General features: G+C 38.0%; 1 protein-coding gene across 1 annotated transcript in view; it reads right to left on the bottom strand.

The window, feature by feature from the left end:
• Window positions 1-20,676, bottom strand: part of PPM1E (protein phosphatase, Mg2+/Mn2+ dependent 1E) — a 191,858-nt gene that overhangs the window by 14,824 nt on the left and 156,358 nt on the right. The window contains exon 2 of the mRNA XM_040640906.1: window positions 5,570-5,688. Within this exon, the coding sequence (XP_040496840.1) occupies window positions 5,570-5,688 (119 nt within the window). The remainder of the gene's footprint in view (window positions 1-5,569; window positions 5,689-20,676) is intronic.

Genomic DNA, 20,676 nt, shown 5'->3' with positions numbered 1-20,676 from the left:
GTTTTTTGGCAATAGTTTAAATAGTTTAGCTAAAAGGTTAAAAAATGAGGTAAGTTTTTTAAAAGTTTTTAAAAATCTCTAAGGAAGAAAGTACTTAAACTCTATGGGTGTTACCCTGGAAAGAACACAGGAGATGGCAACTAGAGGATTCTTCACCCTAGACTGTTAAGTCTACTACTTGACCCATCAAGTGGAGTAGATGAGCTGACTTCCGAGGCTGACTTACATCCCTCGATGGATGGACAGATGTGTAAACCTCTTAGGCAACAGTGACTAGAGTTCAAGAGATTGTATCTCACATCACCCCTGCTCCAGCTGTCCTCTACTCAAGTTGCAGCTGTTAAATAACTAATGGGAGATTAAGTTTTCTTAAGCCAGTATTTTAGATTTCCTACGTCTCAGGTAAAAAATTTAGAATTCTTCAAAAAAAATTTTTTTTTGTTTTACTAAATTGGATATAGCTTGACAGCCTGAGAAAACGTGTACCAGATGGGCAATGGCTGCACGTGACTCCTCTGATCTAGAATGTAAATCCCAAAGGAAAGAGACTTTGTGTTCTAGAATGGCCTAGGAACTTTTCTATTCCTTTCCCTGCTGTTGCTTTAATCTGCAACTACATTTACCTGTTTTCTTATTCAAAATTCTTCCAACAATGACTGTATTCAGAAAGCTTATCTCAAGGTTTTCATTGCCTTTTTTCCTCATTAACATAGTACAAGGTGGTACACCATGTTTTTTGGCTCTCCCCCTTGACGTTTTTTGTATAACTGAAAATCAAGGGTATATTTGAAAGAGAAAGGAAGTTCAGAGAGCAAATACAACCTGAGGAGGTGTGTATAAGAGGGAAAAAATACAAGCCAGTATTTTTATTGTTTCGACACACTCCAGTCTTTATTTTTTTAAAGCGTCAGTTGCCAGAGAATCTCTCTTTCAACCCCTGATTACCTGTTTGTATCACTCCACCCCACCTGGTCTTTGCAGCAGCATAGGTGTGAGTTTGACTCAATCACAACAGAGGACTGCAAAACAGTAAGTAAATTTGGAAACACTGAGGGAGAATGGAGTGGGGGCGAAACAAATAACTGATATTAACTATCAGGATAGTTCCCAGATTCCCAAATAATAGAAACATTATATCATTCTTTGGCTTGTATATTACTCTTACTATATAGACCTGCACTGTCATGTTTCTTACTAGCTACATGTGGCCATTTAACTTTAAATTAATTAAAATTAAGTAAAATCTAAAATTCAGTTTTTGGGTCACATTGGTTGTATTTCAAATGTTCAGTAACTACATATGGCCAGCGGCTACCACACTGGGCAATGCAGGTAGAGAACATTTCCATCATTGTGCTGTCTACTGGGCAGCGCTGGTTAGACAGATTAAATTGGTTAGGGGAGGCAATGACAGCTTCCTCTAATATTTAGTAAACCAGTAGATCTGTTCCTATCCCCTCCTAGTTGCCTCTTCCCTTATGTTCCCATTACACCATCTACTATAGCTCTTGCCACATTTTGTAACAATAGATAACATTTAGCAAGTGTTACATCCTCTGTCTCAGGAACGCTTCACAAACAGGTAAAACCATTTTCAATCACAGGTCTATCTGACTCTGACGCCCATGCTCTACGTTTCCCAAATTAGACTGTAGATACAGATTGTGCCTTAATTGGTCTTGATTAGTCATAGTACGGTACCTAGCAGATAGCAGGGGCTCATTAGTTGTTTATTGAATAAATGAATATGCAAACTTACATAAATTAACTACTAAAAATGTATGCTTTTTTATCATCTATTGTACTTCACTGATCACTCTATTTCTACAGTGGTGCCATTATTTTATAGTTACTATAACTTTATAACATGTTTTCATATCAGGAAGATTAGTTTTCCTATCTAATATTAATTTTAAAAGATGTCACGTGGTAGTTTGACATGTTTATTCTTCCAGAGGAGTTTTCTAATTATTTTGCCAAGTTTGAGGAGGGAAATCTGTTGCCATTGTGTTTGGGATCACCTTGAAATTGTAAAGTAATTTGCAAAAAGAATTGATGTCTTTTTCATATTGAGTCTTATCCAGGAACAAGTTATATTGTTTCATTAATTTAAATCCTTTTTCTGTTGCTCAGTAGCAACATGAGATCTAGGATCTTTTTTTTTTTTTTTTTTTTTTTAAGTAATCTCTATTCCCAATGTGGGGCTCAAACTCACAACCCGGAGACAGAGTCACATGCTCTTACAACTGAGCCAGCCAGGTGCCCCAAGATCTTCATATTTCTTAATGAATTTATTCCTAGTTATTTTATTTATTTCCTATTTTGAGTCAGAACTTTGCTTTAATGTGTTACCTGACGCCTAGCAAACCTTCCTCTTTCTACCAGAGACATTTCCTTCTCTACTCTCAGTCCATGTGCATCTAGGGGTAAAACACGCGGCTCAAGTCTACCTAATTAGACAATCACATTCCTCTGGCTATACTGATTGGTTCAGGAATTGGAAATAATCCAAGCTGGGCTGGTTAGAATGAATCCTGTGATTTATGGAAGAGCAACTGAGTGAAGTTACTCTTACTTTCCTGCTTGATTTGAGCCTGGACAGATGAAGACCTGGCGCTTCTAGCAGTCATCTTGCCACCACATGGAGCCTGAAAATAAAATCAAAATTAAAGAGGGGCACCTGGCTGGCTCAGTCGGTACAGCACGTGACTCTAGATCTCAGGGTCGTGGGTTTGAGCCCCATGTTGGATGTGGAGCCTGCTTACAAAGAAAGAAAGGAAGAAAGCAAAGAAAGAAAATGGCTGAGATTTGGAGAAATGCCAGGTTGGGATGAATCACGTGAGGCTCTGAATCTAGCTGTGTAGCCCATATGTTGAAGGGTAGCCAATACTTTTTTGCTAAAGCCAGTCTGAGTTGTGTTACTGGTCACCTGAAACCAAAAAATTCTTAAGTATACATTATGCATAAATGCTAGATTTTGGTCTGAGCCAAATTTTGTCTTACAAAGTCCAAGATGTACTCATCTAGCTCTACTTTACTAAGTATATTTTTAAAATTAGCAATGGATAATTGAATTTTATCAAATGCTTCTTTGGGCATCTTTTGGGATTATTCTGGTATTTTTCTTTGACCTATTAATATATAAATTATGCTAACAGACTCATATTACTTTTGTTTTGTTTATGGTCTCAGCACAGTGCTAAGCTTATGGTAGGACTTCAATGAATGAATGAATGAATGAACTGTTGTCCTCAATATACAAATATTTTAAGATTTTTTACATTGATTACTAAGACTGATCTCTCATTTCCCTTTTTAGTTTTATTTCAGGCAAGTTTTCACATCAGTGTTATTCACTGCAAATTTTTCTTCCTTATGCAATTGGATAATTCATTTTAAAAAGCATTGAAATTGTCTCTTTGCTCATTTGAAAATGTTCACCTGGAGAATCACCTATTCTTTGTCCTTTTTAGAAGATAGCTCCTTGACAATCTTCTTAATCTCTTTCTTCTTAGGTAAAGTATGTTAATTTGTATTTTTCTAGAAAATACCCAGGTTTTCAGATTTATTTACACAAAGTTTTCATAATTCTTTTAATTTCCTCTGTGTTAGTGATAATTTTCCCCTTCTTCTTTTTAATTTTTACATTGGGGTATTTCAAATTGATTTTAGGTTGTCTGAACAGGAGTTATATCCGCCAAACTAAAGTTGTACCAAGAGATACACAAGGCTGTTTAGCAAACACTCTGGTAGGGATGACGTAAACATGAAAAGAACTTTAGGTTAAGGATTTTTTTTTTTTAAGTCTGTTTTTGGAAACAACTGAGAAACAAAGGCATTTCAGTGGGGACTTGAGTGCCTTTAAGCCACTGAGAGCAGGCCTTACTCAGTATGCTCATTTCCCACTCTGATGTATGGATAAACACAGTATGCCCTGTAGAGACTCTCCTCAGTGCAGTTCACACTGATTTGGGTTCAAGGGATTAAGGACTTGCAAATAGTTAGAATTAAAATAGATCATTCTGAATCACAGCCATGGCATGGAGACACTACTGCGTAATCTCTTGAAAAAACAAAATCAGAATGACCAATGATACCACCAAAAGAAAAAAAAAAACAAAAAAAACTTCATTCCACTTTGCTATCTTACGGGGGTTCAATTCCAAAGCGGGCATGCAGGGCTACACTTCAGTCTTGCTACGTTAAGTATTCTCCTTCTGCAGGGAGTGCAGAACATCAGTATATAAATAATTGCTGCTTGAAATGGAAAAATAAAATAAAAAAGGGTGTGAAAAAGAGAAAATTGTCCCAAGTAGCAACCCGCCCCCTCGCAGCTGTAAATTACTCATTAGTCGTTAATGTCACTGTACCGAGCTGGAGCTGAGTCAGCCACCGCCCAGGCTGCAGCGAAGCAGAATCGCATCTCCCTCATCTTTTCATTACAGGGCTTTCACTTCATGCATCAGTACCAGAGGAAAGACCAATGCTTTGCAGCAGGAATTCCATCCAAGTTGACTCTGGAACAATTTGGTTCCAAGTGAATCAATTACTCACAGTAAAAACAAGAGGAGGAATTCCTTTCTTGCCAATTTTCTGTCAAAAATAATCTAGAAAGATAAAGGAAGAACAGATCTGCCTCAAGTTCTCTGGGATCTAGCTATTCTGATTCATTAATATATGCTTTGTTCCTTATGCACCATGTTTACAGGCAAATGCTTAAAATAGAACAAATAAAGTGAAATATTAAGATTCCTTAACAATTTTGAGTACTAATTCCTAATTTTTACAAACATTGCTATTTCTTTAAACCCTGTCAAATATGTATAAGGCTAACATGTTAATAAATATGCCTTCATTAATAAATAAAGCCTCTTAGGGGCGTCTGGGTGGCTCAGTTGGTTAAGTGTCTGTCTTGGGCTTAGGTCGCTATCCCGTGGTCCTGGGATCGAGCCCTGCATCGGGCTCCCTGCTCCTCAGGGAGCCTGCTTCTCCCTCTCCCTCTGCCTGCTGCTCCCCCTGCTTGTGCTCTCTCTCAAATAAATAAATTAAATCTTTATAAATAAATAAATAAATAAAGCCTCTTAATTTGCCTGGAAAAAAGATGTACAGTGATCCGTGCAATTAAATCACATGTTACATAGTTGTCATGTAGAACTCTTTATTGGTAGAAATAAAATTTAATATAATTAATGAGAAGTTTTATCACGACTGATTTCTTGAATTTTTATGTGATTTTTTTACTTGGTTCTTAAAGGCAAGCTAAATATTTTAAATAGGTCTTGCTCAAACTCTCTCCCCTCACTCTCTCATCTTTTCTGTTGTGTCTTCACACTTCTCACTTTACTCTTTCCACTTATCTAGGCATTATTCTGTTAATATTCTGATAATATTGTTACATTAATCCCTTGCTCTAATTATCATCACATTTTCAAAATATACCTGTATTTTTTCCCTCCTTTTATTGACTAGTTTGAAATATATATTTGCATTTTTTTCTCTTGCTACTGCTATATAATCAACAAGTGGGTAAACATAATCAGATTTCAAATAATGTAGAAAAGGTACTCACCCACAGTCCCTTCTGTGCAGTCTGTTTCCTTTGGGATGTAATGTGCAGAAAGATCACTCTGGAGGACTTCATCTGATGTGGCTCTGGCTAAAGCAGCAGCCAAAAAGGAAGGGCAATTACTGAAAGAAAAAAGGGCTATTTCAGTAAGAATTAGGAAATAATACATTTAACATTACTAATTAATTATTAACATATCTGTCTCAAAACAAAATTATGTCTTGAAACACCACTCAACATATTTATCGAGGGCACATTATGTGCGGCACATGCTGCCTGGGCACTGGGTATACACAGACATGCCCTCTGACCCAGTAGGGCTTGAAATCAAGGGAGACAGATGATAAATAAGTAAACAAACAGCATACAACTTAAAATTGGGATAAGTTTTATAAAAGAAAAACAGGATACAGTGATAGAGAATAATAGAGAATAAATTAGAATGGTCAAGAATCCATGTCTTGGATAAGAAAGAGTCGGTTCTGTGGGGGTGGGAAGTTGGGAGAGAATATTCCAGGCAGAGAAAACAGCATGTGTACAGATCCTTTCTGAGAGCTTGATATGTGTGAGGAACTGAAAAAAGCCCGGAGAAGATGAAGTATGGTGGATAAAGAGGAAAGATGGCAGGGAATAAGGTCAGAGGGACAGGCAACAGCCAGTTATATGAACCTTTTAGATCACGGGAAGGAATCTGGATCTCACTCAAAATGGAGTGGGAAATCACTGAAGGCTGTGAGCAAGAGCACACCGTAACCAGACATACGAACTAAATTACGACTTTGCTGTGCCAAAGGGAAGCAGAAAGGAGCAAGAATGAAGGAGGTGGCCAATAAGGAGATTGTTGTAATCCAGGTGAGACTGAAAAAAAGTGAGTATATTCTAAAGAAAGAAAATACAGAACTTGGTGATTATTGGAATACAGAGATAAAAGAATTAAGGCTGAGTCCTGGGTTTTGGTCTGAGCAACTAGGTGAATGGTGGCATCATTCACCCAGACAGAGAAACCGGGAAAAGAACAGATTTGTGGAGGCAAAGGGTAAAGAAGAAAACAAGAATTTTAGCATGTTAAGTTGGAAATATCTGGGAGATATCCTAATGAAGATATCAAATGAAGTGAAAATTATTAGATATTCTAGTGTGGAGCTCAGAGATGTTAGGAAATTTGGAAGTCACAAATGTATGGATGGTATTTAAAACTATTGAAATAGAGTATATTACATAGGGAGAAATTATAAAAAAAGAATTGCCTCTTGTTTTCCAAACGCTTTTAGAATAGGAAAGTTATCTCACGCCTCACCATTGTATGCTGGGGAGTTATGGGAAAGTTGTAGATAGTTTGCTTCTTCAGTCACCACGTTTTCACATCAAGTGGAATTATATTGAAAAAGTTTTCGTCAAGAAATTGTACCCAAGGAATCTCACCTGCACCTGATCTGAGTTCCTAAACCTCTAGCCTGAGCCTGATACCGTTAAGGGATGGAACTCTGGGAGACTTTATTGGGGGTGGGGGGTGGAGGGGAGTGTATTTTGTATGTGTGAAGGATGTGAATTGTGTGGCCAGAACAGACATGGCAGGGGCGCCTGTGTGGCTCAGACGGTTAAGCATCTGCCTTTGAGTGGGGTCATGATCCCAGCATCCTGGGATTGAGCCCCCAGCATCTGGCTCCCTGCTCAGCGGGGAGCCTGCTTCTCCCTCCTCCTGCCCTTGTGCTTTCACTTGTTCTCTCTGTCTCCCTCTCAAATAAATAAAATCTTTTAGAAAATAAAATTAAAATTAAAAAAAAGAACAGACATGGCAGATTGTTTTTCTAAAACAGGCCACAACAATATTTCTGGTAGCTGGTACAGCTGCTTTGGCAGTTCCTTAAAATGTTGAAGTTATTATATAGCCCAGCAATTCCCCTCATAGGTATAGATCCAAGAGAAGTAAAAACCATAGGTATAGATCCAAGAGAAGTAAAAACATACATCAACACAAAAACATGTAAATGGATGTTCATAGCAGCATTATTCCTAATAGCCGAAGAGTAGAAACAACCAACTATCTATCAACTGATTATGGATAAATAAAAGGCAGTATATTCATACAACGGAATATTATTCAGCCATAAAAGGAATAAAGTATTGATACATGTTACAATGTGGATAAGCCTTGGAAATATCGTGGTCATAGAAGCCAGTAACAAAAGACCACATACTCTGATTCCATGTATATAAAAAGTCCAGAATAGGCAAATCTACAGAAAAAGAGTACAGTAGCAGTAGCCTAGGGCAGAGGGTGAGGGGAATAGGAAGTAACTGCTGATGGGTACGAGGTTTCTTTTCGGAGTCTGAAAATGTTCTAAATCTTGGGGCGCCTGGGTAGCGCAGTCATTAAGCCTCTGCCTTCGGCTCAGGGCGTGATCCCAGCATTCTGGGATCGAGCCCCACATCGGGCTCCTCCGCTATGAGCCTGCTTCTTCCTCTCCCACTCCCCCTGCTTGTGTTCCCTCTCTCGCTGGCTGTCTCTCTGTCAAACAAATAAATAAAATCTTAAAAAAAAAAAAAAAACGTTCTAAATCTTGGATTGTAGTGATGGTTAAACAATTATGAATGTACTAAAACCACTGAATTGTATACTTTAAATGGGTAACTTTTATGCTATGTGAATTATATCTCAATAAAGATGTTTAAAAAATCATTGACTTTGTTAAGAACCATGGAAAAGTGGAGGTGAAAATAAGATTAGAATGGGTAAGTGGGAGGCAAGGAGGTGTGGCAGTAACTGAAAGGGCATTTGAGGACAGGGACAGTTTGTTCTTATTTTAAAATGGTGTAGAATCTGACTATATTAGATGAAATAATCTAGTAGAGAAAGGTTGATAGATAATGCAGGAGACAGGGGATGGCCAAAGGAGTGAAGTTCCTGAGAAGGCAAGAAGAGATGAGATCCAAAACATATCTGGAAATTGCTGACCTTTGATAGCATTTTCACCAGTTGGAAAAGAAATGAAGAAAATGGGTACAGATGCAGGTAGGTTTCTAGATTTCTTCGTAGGAAAATAAGAGAGTTCCCATCTAAAGGTTTGAGTCAACAATAACTTATTGAGGCTTACAGTGTTCCAGGCACTGTTCTGGCGCTCAGGATATAAATGATCAAAAAACACAAAAACTCCTGCCTTTGGAGCCCTCATACACTGCTGGTGAGAATATGAATTGGTGCAGCCACTATAGAACATAGCATGGAGCTGCCTCAAAAAATTAAAATAGAGCTACCATACAACCTAGTAATTCCACTTCTGGGTATTTACCCAAAGAAAACCAAAGCACTAATTCAAAAAGATGTATGCACCCTTATGTTTGTTGCAGCATTATTTACAATAGCCAAGATAAGGAGACAACCTGCATGTCCATCCACAGATGAACAGATAAAGATGATGTGGTGTATATATATATAATGGAATATTAGCTATAAAAAAGAATGAAATCTTGCCATTCACGAAAACAGGGAAGGACCTAAGTGAAATAAGTCAGAAAAAGGACTGTATGATTTCACTTTTGTGTGGGATCCAGAAAACAAATGAACAAACAAAAAACAGAAACAGACTCATAAATACAAAGAATAAACAAGTGGTTGCCAGTGGAGAGGGAGGTGGGGAAAACAGGTGAAGGGAATTAAAAGGTACAAAGTCCCAGTTATAAGTAAGTCATGGGGATGAAAAGTACGGCATTGGGAATATAGTCAATAATATTGTACTAAATTTGTATGGTGACAGATGGTTACTACATGTGGCGAGCTTTTCATAATGTACAATTGTTGACTCACTGTGTGGTTTACCTGAAACTAACACTGTATGTCAACTATACTTTAAAAAACAAACAAACAAACAAACAAAAATAACCCATTTCTGGAGCTCACATTCTAGAGAATGGCTTCTCAATGAAGTATGGGGTTAGATCAGTAGTTCTCAAACTTTTGCAGGCATCAGAATCACTTTGCAAGGCTTGTGAAATCACATTTCCAGAGTTTCTGACTTGGTAGGTCTTAAGTATGACTTCAGAATTTTCATTTCGAACAAGTTCCCAGATGAGGTTCATGCTGATGGTGTAGGGACCACACTTTGAGAACCATTGGGTTAGGTTATTAACTGGGTGGTGAGGGTAGAAAGTATATGGGGCAGGAGGGATTAAGAGAAAGTAGGTATGAAACAGTCATATCAGAGAGTAGGGCTGTCAGTGCTAGAGATTGTTTAAGACAATTTTTAAATAAAACCAGTCTTTCTGGTTGTACGATTTTTCTCCATCTATGGTCCATGTGCTGGGGTATGTGTTGGTAAAAAGAATGGTCTAGTTCATCAAGATTTGGGATTTTTGCAAGGTGAGTATTAACAAGTGAAGAAGAGACATTGAAATTTAGTATCTTTTTAAGCATGTGATTACAGTGTTAGACCATGAACTTTAAATTGGCTAAGAAAGAACAGACATGAATGGTAAATCAGTATGGTCTAAATGTAAGTAAACAACTGTAGTGGAGTACTTGGGCACCTAACCTAGAAGGATAAAGTATGTAGTCTGAGAACAGGATGCTTGTGTAAAGGATTTTGGAGCCAGTACAATATTTGTGATAACAAGGTTTAGGTCAGACCAAGAAAGTGAGTAGCTGAGTGGTTTAGAAACAGATAAAATGGCAATGTTTACATTTGAAGTCCTCAAGGGTAAAAAAAATTTAGAAAATTATCTTTATCATCATTCATCAGTATTTTTCAAATTGTAGGCTACAATCCATTAGTGGTTAATGAATTTATGAATTGTGACCAGCAATTTTTTTTTTTAATTTTACTTACTGAGAGAGAGAGCACAAGTCGGGGGGGGGGGGGTCCATCCCAAGACCCCCAAGACCCTGGGACCATGACCTGAGCCAAAGGCAGACGCTTAACCAACTGAGCCACCCAGGTGCCCCTGACCAGCATTTTTTAAAGAAGGAAATAGGGTACATGAGGTAAGGCTAAGTATTCTGTATACGTACATAAGTATATACTGAATCTTGATTATAATAAAAAATTTTTTTGAAAGCCACTGCCCTTTAGCAATTATGAAATAAATTGATGACATCCCTTGAAATCCAAATGCTTTATAAGCCATATTTCCATTTCTCCTTTCATGCTAAGTTAACGGAGTTTTTCTTGATAAGTCAAAATTTTTCCTCATAAACCTAAATAAACTCTTTGTCAGCACTGCTTGTTTTTACCTTTCTATCACGCTTTACTTTGACTAACTAGACACATCTAAATATTTTGCATAAGTGGACTTTTAGTATATACTTACAGATTTACTTGGTCCTTTTGTTTCAAAATTCATATTATAATTACCTAAAAACCTTTATTGTAATCTTATTCCCTAGAATTCCTTCCCCTACCAAAAAAGAAAAAGATATCTTTAGTGTAATTATTAAAATATCTAGGATCTAGGCTCACCAAAGGTAATAATATGAAAACTTTAGAGAATAAGGCAAGAACCATTAGTCTCATTAATGTGTCATCTGCAATACATTTTTAGTCACAGTTAATGTAATTTTTTACTTTTTGTCAGACAGAATGAAAATATTTTCAGTGAAGTAGGGAGGAGGAGTAGCTGACTAATAACTAGATATAAAACATCAAGCTAGACACTTCCCCCACACCAGCTATCTCTACCTGTCAGAAAGCTAGAACACGTAGCATGAATAAGTTCTTACGATTTTGACTCTGAAATGAAAGTGATTATTTCTGAAAAATCAGAATTGCAAATATATTTTAAAACACAGTCACATCAGAATATTTGATACAGGTCAAATAAAAGCTTATCATTAGAGCTTGTCATTTTTAAGAGAATTACCAGGAGTGACTAACATGATAATAACATAGCAAACTGCTTTATCATTTCTCATACAGCCCTGGACAGAAGCATTTAAAATATTGATACACAAAGGTCTCAAAGTTTGGCAAATACGCAGAGCAAGTATCAGAGAATGGCCAGAACTCTTGGCAGTTTGGAGAATTGAGGTTACAAATGTTATTACCTTGAGAACATTGCTGAAGTCGAGTAGGATTCAAAATTTTTTGACTTTTGCAGTGTGTGTCATTTTGAGAGACTGGCTCTTTTAGAGTCAAATTAATCATGTTAGGGCCCTCAAATATAGCCCAAGAAAGATCCTTTGCTATTTATATATATTAACAGATACTTCTGAAGTGCTTACTATTCCTATCTTCAAGCAATTCACATCCTGAGAACAAAAGGAAATGTGTTTTCATGCATACGAATTTATTACTTTCTTGTTTGTTTAGGCATCAAAGTACAGACTTTATATATTCATAGATAAAAATAAATCCTTGTCTAGTTTATATCTAAGCCGTACATAAATTATATGCATAGCCCTTGAACAATGTTGAAATACCATTAATTAGGGGTCCATTTAGCTTCAATTCCAGGTTTAGTCATATAAATAAATCATGCTACTTCATTAAAGCTATTTATGTTAAAGATGCATATTTGAACCGTGTATACTTTCTCAATGTTATATATTGTAAAGCAGAAATCCAGACTCTGATCAAGCTTCATAAACTGAACTCTGTAATCAATCCTTGCAGTGAATCTACTAGTTAGGAAAGAATCCTTCAGATTTTGTATTGCTTGTTTTCTTAAAGAGCCATACTTATACCATAACAATATTGTCACCAACTGGTTATGAAGCTTTATATTTCAAACAAGAGAATACTATTTCTTACCTCTTTAAAAATATTTATTTACAAGAACTTATTATTCTACTTCCATTCTATAGGCTGATAAGAGCCCAATCTACATTTTCCAATAGAAAAAAGAAAATGAGTCAGATCGGAATTGAATCTGAAAGTAGCTTTCTTCTAGCACTGCATATCGCCATCTTGGTACAGAGCAGACACCACAAATTATTTTGGCATAAAAACATTTACTTTGCGTTCATTTTCAAATATCATGCATAAATAAGTCCTGTTAGATGGACAGGATAGTATTTTAGTCAGATCTTTTTCTAAGTTGACTTGTTAGTATCTTCCACATGCATATCAAAACAATATACATTTTAAGGCTGCAAACTGAATTCTCATTATAAACCAGGCTAGGAAGCATTTTCATCACAATGCCAAACCTACACAAATCACTAAAGACATTATTAGATAAATTAGAGGTTTAAAAGTACATCCTTCCTGACACTGGCAATGTGGGCGTTGGCACAGCACCCACAGCTGTGTTTCAGCAGTCTTGGCAAAGCACTGCTAAGGTAATAAAAATTCTTGAAGGTGGGAAGTTTCCATCAATTAACTTTGAGAGACTCGTCTAGAGCAGCCTCATGTCAGCCCTCATGTTATGTTGATTCTGTCTACTCAGTACACCCCTGCTAGGGTGACAGTCACTTAAATGTTGAATTTCTGATTACCAGCACCCCCCCCCCAACAAGTTAATCATATGAATTTTAAATCTAGAATAACTCATTAAACTAAAATTAAAAAGGCAATGTCTCCACCTGACTTGATATTCTTTTTCTTAGTGGACTAAACAGAGTTAAAATCAGGGCTGAATTTTTTCCTCTTTGAGCTATTTTCTTTCCTTCTATTGCAACCTCGAGGAATGCCACCTGGAGTCAACGGATTGTAATGCCCACACATCACAGATTCTCTTAGTTTGCGCTTCTGAATCTAAATGATGTTACCTACCAAATGACTAGTTCCTGCAGCTCTGAGTTTGGGGTTCTCACAACAGAAATCTCAGTCCCTATTGCTGCTATCAGTGTAATCTTAACAACCATTTGTTCACACTGACCAGGATGACATTCAAGCAAAAACAACAGTATCCTAAATTTTCTGTAAATAATAATCTAGATGCTACACACTTACTTACCCAAGGTCAAAATACCACTAGGGCCACAAAGCCACAAAAAGAAGAGAGTTTTAGCAGTAACTGTCTTTCTTGTCATCCTTCCTCCATGACCAAAAGGAATTAAACAGCACAAATTTACTGAAACTTGTCAATATCACCAATGTGACCTTCCTGTTGCTAAAACCTAAAGTCTCTTCTCCCATCTGACTCATCTAGGAGTTGTTAAGTGATGGGCTGCTATCTGTTCATCACGCCCTCCACTTTGATACACTTTCTTCTCTAGGCTTCTATAGATCATCACACTCTTACGTAACTCTTAGGATTCTGTCTTCTCAAATCTCCTTTGACGGTTCTTCCTCTCCTCCCTGCACTTGTAATTCCTCTCATTATTGTAAATCTTTTCCTTTTTGCATAGCCTTTATACTTTTCTAGTATACTACATGCATTTCTTATTAGGTTTATTGTTTATGTCTCCATTCTTTCCCCCCCTGACTGCAGATGTTTTTATCTGTTTTCAGTGATTGATGTCTAATGCCCAGATGAGTGCCTGGCACATGGTGATCAATATTTGCTGAATGAATAAACTTCTGTTTTTCTGATTTATACATGTTTAAGCCATTCCCTAACTCCTTAGAATGAATGTTCCTTAAGAGTAGAAAGTCAATACATTTATGAAAGAGTATTCCACATAACAATGTTGAGGTCTTACACGTAGGCTATGAAACAGGCTAGTATCAGTAAACAGGTGATAACCACTGGCCAAAAGGAATTATGGTCATATTTATACTTTTGTTGTCAACTCAAATGGTTTGTGCTGTAGACTGTAGTCCCTCTTATAAGAGATAATGTATTTAAATTTCAAATGTATGACTTTTTAATAGGAATTCTACTTCAATATCTTGAAACAATTGGCCAGTCTTAAGCAAGCAGGGAGTAGTAGGGGGACCCTGGGCTTGCCTCATCCTTCGAACACAGCTAGATCAACATCGAATCATTTTTTTTTTTAAGATTTTATTTATTTATTTGACAGAGATAGAGACAGCCAGCGAGAGAGGGAACACAAGCAAGGGGAGTGGGAGAGGAAGAAGCAGCCTCATAGCAGAGGAGCCTGATGTGGGGCTCGATCCCATAACGCCGGGATCACGCCCTGAGCCGAAGGCAGACGCTTAACCGCTGTGCCACCCAGGCGCCCCAACATCGAATCATTTTGAACAACTAAGAAATCAATCCGAGGATTAAGAAAACAACCTGCACATTTGGAGGGAGAGAACGTGGCAGATGAGAGGTTCAGAGATGTGAACTGGGGGAGAGAAAAGCCAGGGTGCCGCAGAGGGGAGGGAGCCCTTTTCCCAGAAAGAAGTCAGGGAGAGAGGGAGACCAGGAAAGAGAGCAGCGCATAGGGTTCCAGATGACACTGTGGTGTGAGGATCCCCTAGGTCGCACTGGGAGAGAATGCTCCCTTCTTGGAGTACATTTGGAAGAGGGTATTTTGCCTCTCCAAGGATAAAAGGCCCACTGGGCATCGAGTGCTGTTCCAACAGCAGGGGACGGAGGCGAGCAGAGGGCAGATAACCTGGTCACAGCTTTTCGCTCTGCTTCATCATAGATTCCAGCCACCATGTATGCGCCATGTGACTGCTTTTCTGGGACAGGACAGTGCCAGGTGCAGCACTGCAGGGCTCTCCTTGGGGGAAGGGAGAAGGTCCACACCTTGCCGGATCCTTTAAAATCTGGAGTTTTGAATCCCAGTCCATGGCCAGAGAAAAAACACAGGAGAACTGTGGTGCTGGGCATGCCCATGGCCAGGCACAGACAGGTGGAGGGCAGGGATCTGGCAGAAGCCTGGAACACAGGAGAGATTGTTTGCTTTTCTGTGATGGCCTCCTGAATAGCAGTGGCCCCAAGTTCCCCAGTCTAGGACAAGAGGGCGGGGTAACGCCATCTTCCACCCCCCTCACCACCACCCCCCATCCAGCATGGATCAGGGATCAGAAAGAAACACAGCATCTCCAGTGGAGGCTGGAATCACTTACACCACACCCCACCCCCTGTGCCTGGTAGGGGCATCTTTACTAAGGCAGGTCTGTGAGCCAGCGCATTGGGCCTCTCCCTCAGAAGACCAACACAGGCCCCCGCATGTACCAAGTCTACTGATCATAGAGTGCTCCAAAGCCTCAGCTCCAGTTCTGGTGGAAATAGGACCAGGCTTTCTTTTTAATTTGGAATTGGGGTTACAGTTTTTTGTTTGTTGGTTGGTTTGTTTCCTTTTCTCAGTTTTTGGATCAGGCTCCCCCCCACCTTTCCTTCTTTCTCTTTGGAATCAGGCTTATATATTTTTTGTTTGTCTCTTTGTTTGCCTTTTGTTCCTTTTTCTTTTCTCTTTTCTTGGATCAGCCTTTTTTTTTCCTTCCAAAAATCAGGTTTCCCTTAACAAACAAAGTACATCTAGTTAAAGGTCCAAACACTCCCCACTGCAAGCAAGGAGGAATTCTGTAGAGGACTGACCTGTAGGAAAGAGCAACCAAAACACAATAGCAGAGTGCACACAGCATACACCAGAAACACCTTCCGAAGCTCCAGGCCCTGGACAGTGTATGACCTCTTCTTAATATAGTATTACTCTCAGGAGCAGGAAACATAACAAGCTTTCATAAAAGCAAAACATAGAAACCTAGACATAATGACAAGATGGAGGAATTCTCCCCAAAAGAAAGACCAAGTAGAAATCACACCCAGGGATTTGCTCAAAACAGATATAAGCAATATATCTGAACAAGAATTTAGAACAACAGTCGTTAAGAATACTAGCTGGGCTTGAAGGAAGCAAAGAAGACACTAGAGAAACCCTGACTGCAGAGATAAAAGACCTAAAAACTAGTCAAGCCAAAATAAAAAATGCTATAACTGAGAAGCAAACCAGCTGGATGTAATCACAATGAGGATGGAAGAAGCAGAGGATCAAATAGGTGATAAAGAAGATAAAATTATGGAAAATAATAAAGCTGAAAAGAAGACAGAAAGAAAACTATTAGCTCACAAATATAGACTTAGGGAGCTCAGCAATTCCACAGAGCAAAATAAAATCCTTATAGGAGCCCTAGAAAGGGGCAGAAGGCTTATTTGAACAAATTCTGGCTGAGAACTTCCCTAATCTGGGGAAGGAAACAGGCATTCAAGTCCAAGAGGCACAGAGAACTCCCCTCAAAATCCATAAAAACAGGTCAACACCAAGACATATCATAGTGAAACTTGCAAAATACAAAGATAAAGAGAGAATTCCCAAAGCAGCTAAGAACAAAAGATCCTTAACCTACAAGGGCAGACACGTAAGGTTAGCAGCAGGCCTGTCCACAGAAATTTGGCAGGCCAGAAGAGAATGGCATGATATATTCAACATGTTGAATGGGGAAAATATGCAGCCAAGAATACTCTATCCAGCAAGGCTGTCATTCAGAATAGAAGAAGAGATAAAGACTTTCCGAGAGAAGCAAAAACTAAAAGAGTTCATGAACACTAAACCACATCTACAAGAATTATTAAAGGGGAACCTTTGAGCGGGAAAGAGAGACCAAAAGCAACAAAGACTAGAAAGGAATCTACAGGGACAGCAACTTTACAGGTAATACAATGGCACTAAATTCATATCTATCAATAATTACTCTGAATGTAAATGGACTAAATGTTCCAATCAAAAGACACTGGGTATCAGAATGGATAAAAAAACAGGACCCATTGATATGCTGCTTACAAGAGACTCATTTTAGACCCAAAGATATCTCCAGATTAAAAGCGAGGGGGTGGAGAACCATCTGTCTTGCTAGTGAACATCAAAAGAAAGCTGGAGTAGCCATACGTATATCAGACAAACTAGATTTTAAAGCAAAGACCATAATAAGAGATGAAGAAGGGCACTATATCATAATAAAGGGGTCTATCCAACAAGAAGATCTAACAGTTATCAATATTTATGCCCCCAACCTGGGAGCAGCCAAATATATAAATCAATTAATAACAAACTTAAACTCACTGATAATAATACAATAATAGTAGGGGACTTTAACACCCCACTCACAGCAATGGACAGATCATCTAAGCAGAAGATCAACAAGGAAACAATGGCTTTGAATGACATACTGGACCAGATGGATTTCACAGATATATTCAGAGTATTTCATCCTAAAGCAGCAGAATACACATTCTTTTTGAGTGCACATGGAGCATTCTCCAGAATAGATCACATACTGTGTCACAAATCAGGCCTCAACCACCACAAAAAGATTGAGATCATATTTTATGCATATTTTCAGACCTCAACACTATGAAACTTAAAGTCAACCACAAGAAAAAATTTGGAGAGACCACAAATACATGGAGGTTAAAGAACATCCCACTAAAGAATGATTGGGTTAACCAGGAAATTGAAGAAGAAATTAAAAAATACATGGGAGCAAATGAAAATGAAAACATGACAGTTCAAAACCTTTGGGATGCAGCAAAGGCAGTCCTAAGAGGGAAGTATATAGCAATACAGGCCTAACTCAAGAAGCAAGAAAAGTCTCAAATAAACAACCTAATCTTACACCTAAAGGAGCTGGAAAAAGAACAGCAAATACAGCCTAAGACCAGCAGGAGAAGGGAAATAATTAAGATTAGAGCGGAAGTAAATGATATAGAAATCAAAAAACAGAACAGATCAACGAAACTAGGAGCCGGTTCTTTGAAAGAATTAAAAAACTGATAAACCCCTAGCGAGACTTACCCAAAAGAGAAAGGACCCAAATAAATAAAATCACGAATGAAAGAGGAAAGGTCACAACCAACACTGCAGATATACAAACGACTAAGAGAATATTATGAGCAATTATATGACAAAAAATTGGGCAATTTGGAAGAAACGGATAAATTCCTAGAAACATATAAATTACCAAAACTGAAACAGGAAGAAATAGAACACTTGAACAGACACATAACCAGCAAAGAAATTGAATCAGTAATCAGAAATCTCCCAACAAACAAGAGTCCAGGGCTGGATGGCTTCCCAGGAGAATTCTACCAAACATTTAAGGAATAATTAATATCTATTCTTCTGAAATTGTTCCAAAAAATGGAAGGAAAATTTCCAAACTCATTCTATGAGGCCAGCATTACCTTGATTCCAAAACCAGGCAAAGATCCCACTAAAAAGAATTATAGATCAACATCCCTGGTGAACATCGATGCAAAAATTCTCAAGATACAGGCCAACAGGATCCAAGAGTACATTAAAAGGATTATTCACCATGATCAAGTGGGGTGTATTCCTGGGCTGCAGGGGTGTTTCAGTATTTGCAAATCAATCAATGTGATACACCACATTAATAAAAGAAAGGATAAGAACCATATGATCCTCTCAATAGGTGCGGAAAAAGCATCTGACAAAATACAGCATCCTTTCCTGATTAAAAAAAAAAAACCCTCAAGAAAAGAGGGATAGAAGGAACATACCTCAACATCATAAAGGCCATATACAAAAGACCCACAGCTAATATCATCCTCAATGGGGAAAAACTGAGAGCTTTTCCCCTAAGATCAGGAACACAAGAGGGATGTCCACTCTCACACGGTACTGGAAGTCCTAGCCTCAGCAATCAGACAACAAAAAGAAATAAAAGGCATCCAAATTGGCAAGGAAGAAGTCACACTTTAACTCTTCACAAACGAAATGGTACTCTATTGTAGAAAACCCAAAAGACTCCATCCCAAAATTGCTAGAACTCATACGTGAAATCAGAAAAGTCACAGGATATAAAATCAAGGTACAGAAATCTGTCACATTTCTATACACCAAAAATGAAGCAACAGAAAGAGAAATTAAGGAATCGATACAATTTACAATTGCACCAAAAACCTATAAGATACTTAGGAATAAACCTAATCAACAAGGTAGAAGACCTGTACTCTGAAAACTATGAAACACTTATGAAAGAAATTGCATCCAAAACTGGGGATGTACTATATGGTGACTAATATAACAAAATAAAAATTATTAAAAAAAAAGAAATTGAAGACGCAAAGAAACAGAAGAACATTCCATCCTCATGGATTGGAAGAAAAATACTGGTAAAATGTCTGTACTACCCAAAGCAATCTACACATTCAGTGCAATCCCTATCAAAATACCACCAGCATTTTTCACAGAACTATAACAAACAATCCTAAAATTTGTGTGGACTCACAAAAGATGCCGAATAGCCAAAGCAACCTTGAAAAGAAAAGCAAAGCTGGAGGCATCACAATTCCAGATTGCATCTTACTATGTTTTTCAGAAGTGCATATTCTCCTTTTTGCTGCTTCCAATATGCTCTACTGTGCGTAAAATGCCATTAAACAGCCTCACATGCTACAGAGAAATCATTTGTGAAAGGAAGAGTCAACAAATATGGCCAACTTCATTAGTGTCTTATTTTAAGAAATTGCCACAGCCACCCTGACCCTCAGCAACCACCACCCTAGTCAGTCAATAGCCATCAACATCAAAGCAAGACCTTCCACCAACAAAAAGATGACAACTTGCTGAAAGTTCAGATGTTGGTTAGCATTTTTTAGCAATAAAGTATTTTTATTAAGGTATGTACCTAGGTGTTTTTTTAGACCAAATGCTATTGCATGCTTAATAGACTACAGTATATTGTAAACATAACTTTTATATGCACTGGGAAACAAAATTTTTTACTTACATTATTGTGATACCTGCTTTATTGTGGTGGTCTGGATCCAAACCCACGATTTCTCCAAGGTATGCCTGTATTTTAGTCTTAACTTCTTCCCAGCCAACAGATTGGCAACCACAAGTTGCTAATATACAGGTTCTCTTTCCTCACATTGCTTTCTTAACATTAAAAAACAAACAAACAAACAAACAAACAAAACCCACCACAGTATATTTCCAATTCCTCACCGAGCTTCTCCTCTCCTCTTTTGTGGTACCAAACTAGACACTGGGAACTTCCTGCTGGCAGCCTATGAATGTTTCCAAAATTGTTTATTTTTGCTCCTCAGGGCACACCACCTTCTTTGGAACATATATTCTACTGGCTTTTACGGAGATCTGCAAATATAGGCAACCTATTTCATCGTTTTCTCAAACTCATTTGGCCTTTGTTACATTTGACAGTCCTTACTCAATTTTGTGATTTAGTGTTAGAGATATTTCCTACTCTTACTGAAGATGGAGTCTGCATTTTTCTATCTTTTTCATCCCC

This window comes from Ursus maritimus, unplaced genomic scaffold, assembly GCF_017311325.1.
Source record: "Ursus maritimus isolate PB19 unplaced genomic scaffold, ASM1731132v1 scaffold_24, whole genome shotgun sequence".
In the NCBI taxonomy this organism is placed as follows: Eukaryota; Metazoa; Chordata; class Mammalia; order Carnivora; family Ursidae; genus Ursus; species Ursus maritimus.
Note: the sequence above shows the minus strand (reverse complement) of the source record. Positions and strands in the feature narration are given on the sequence as shown.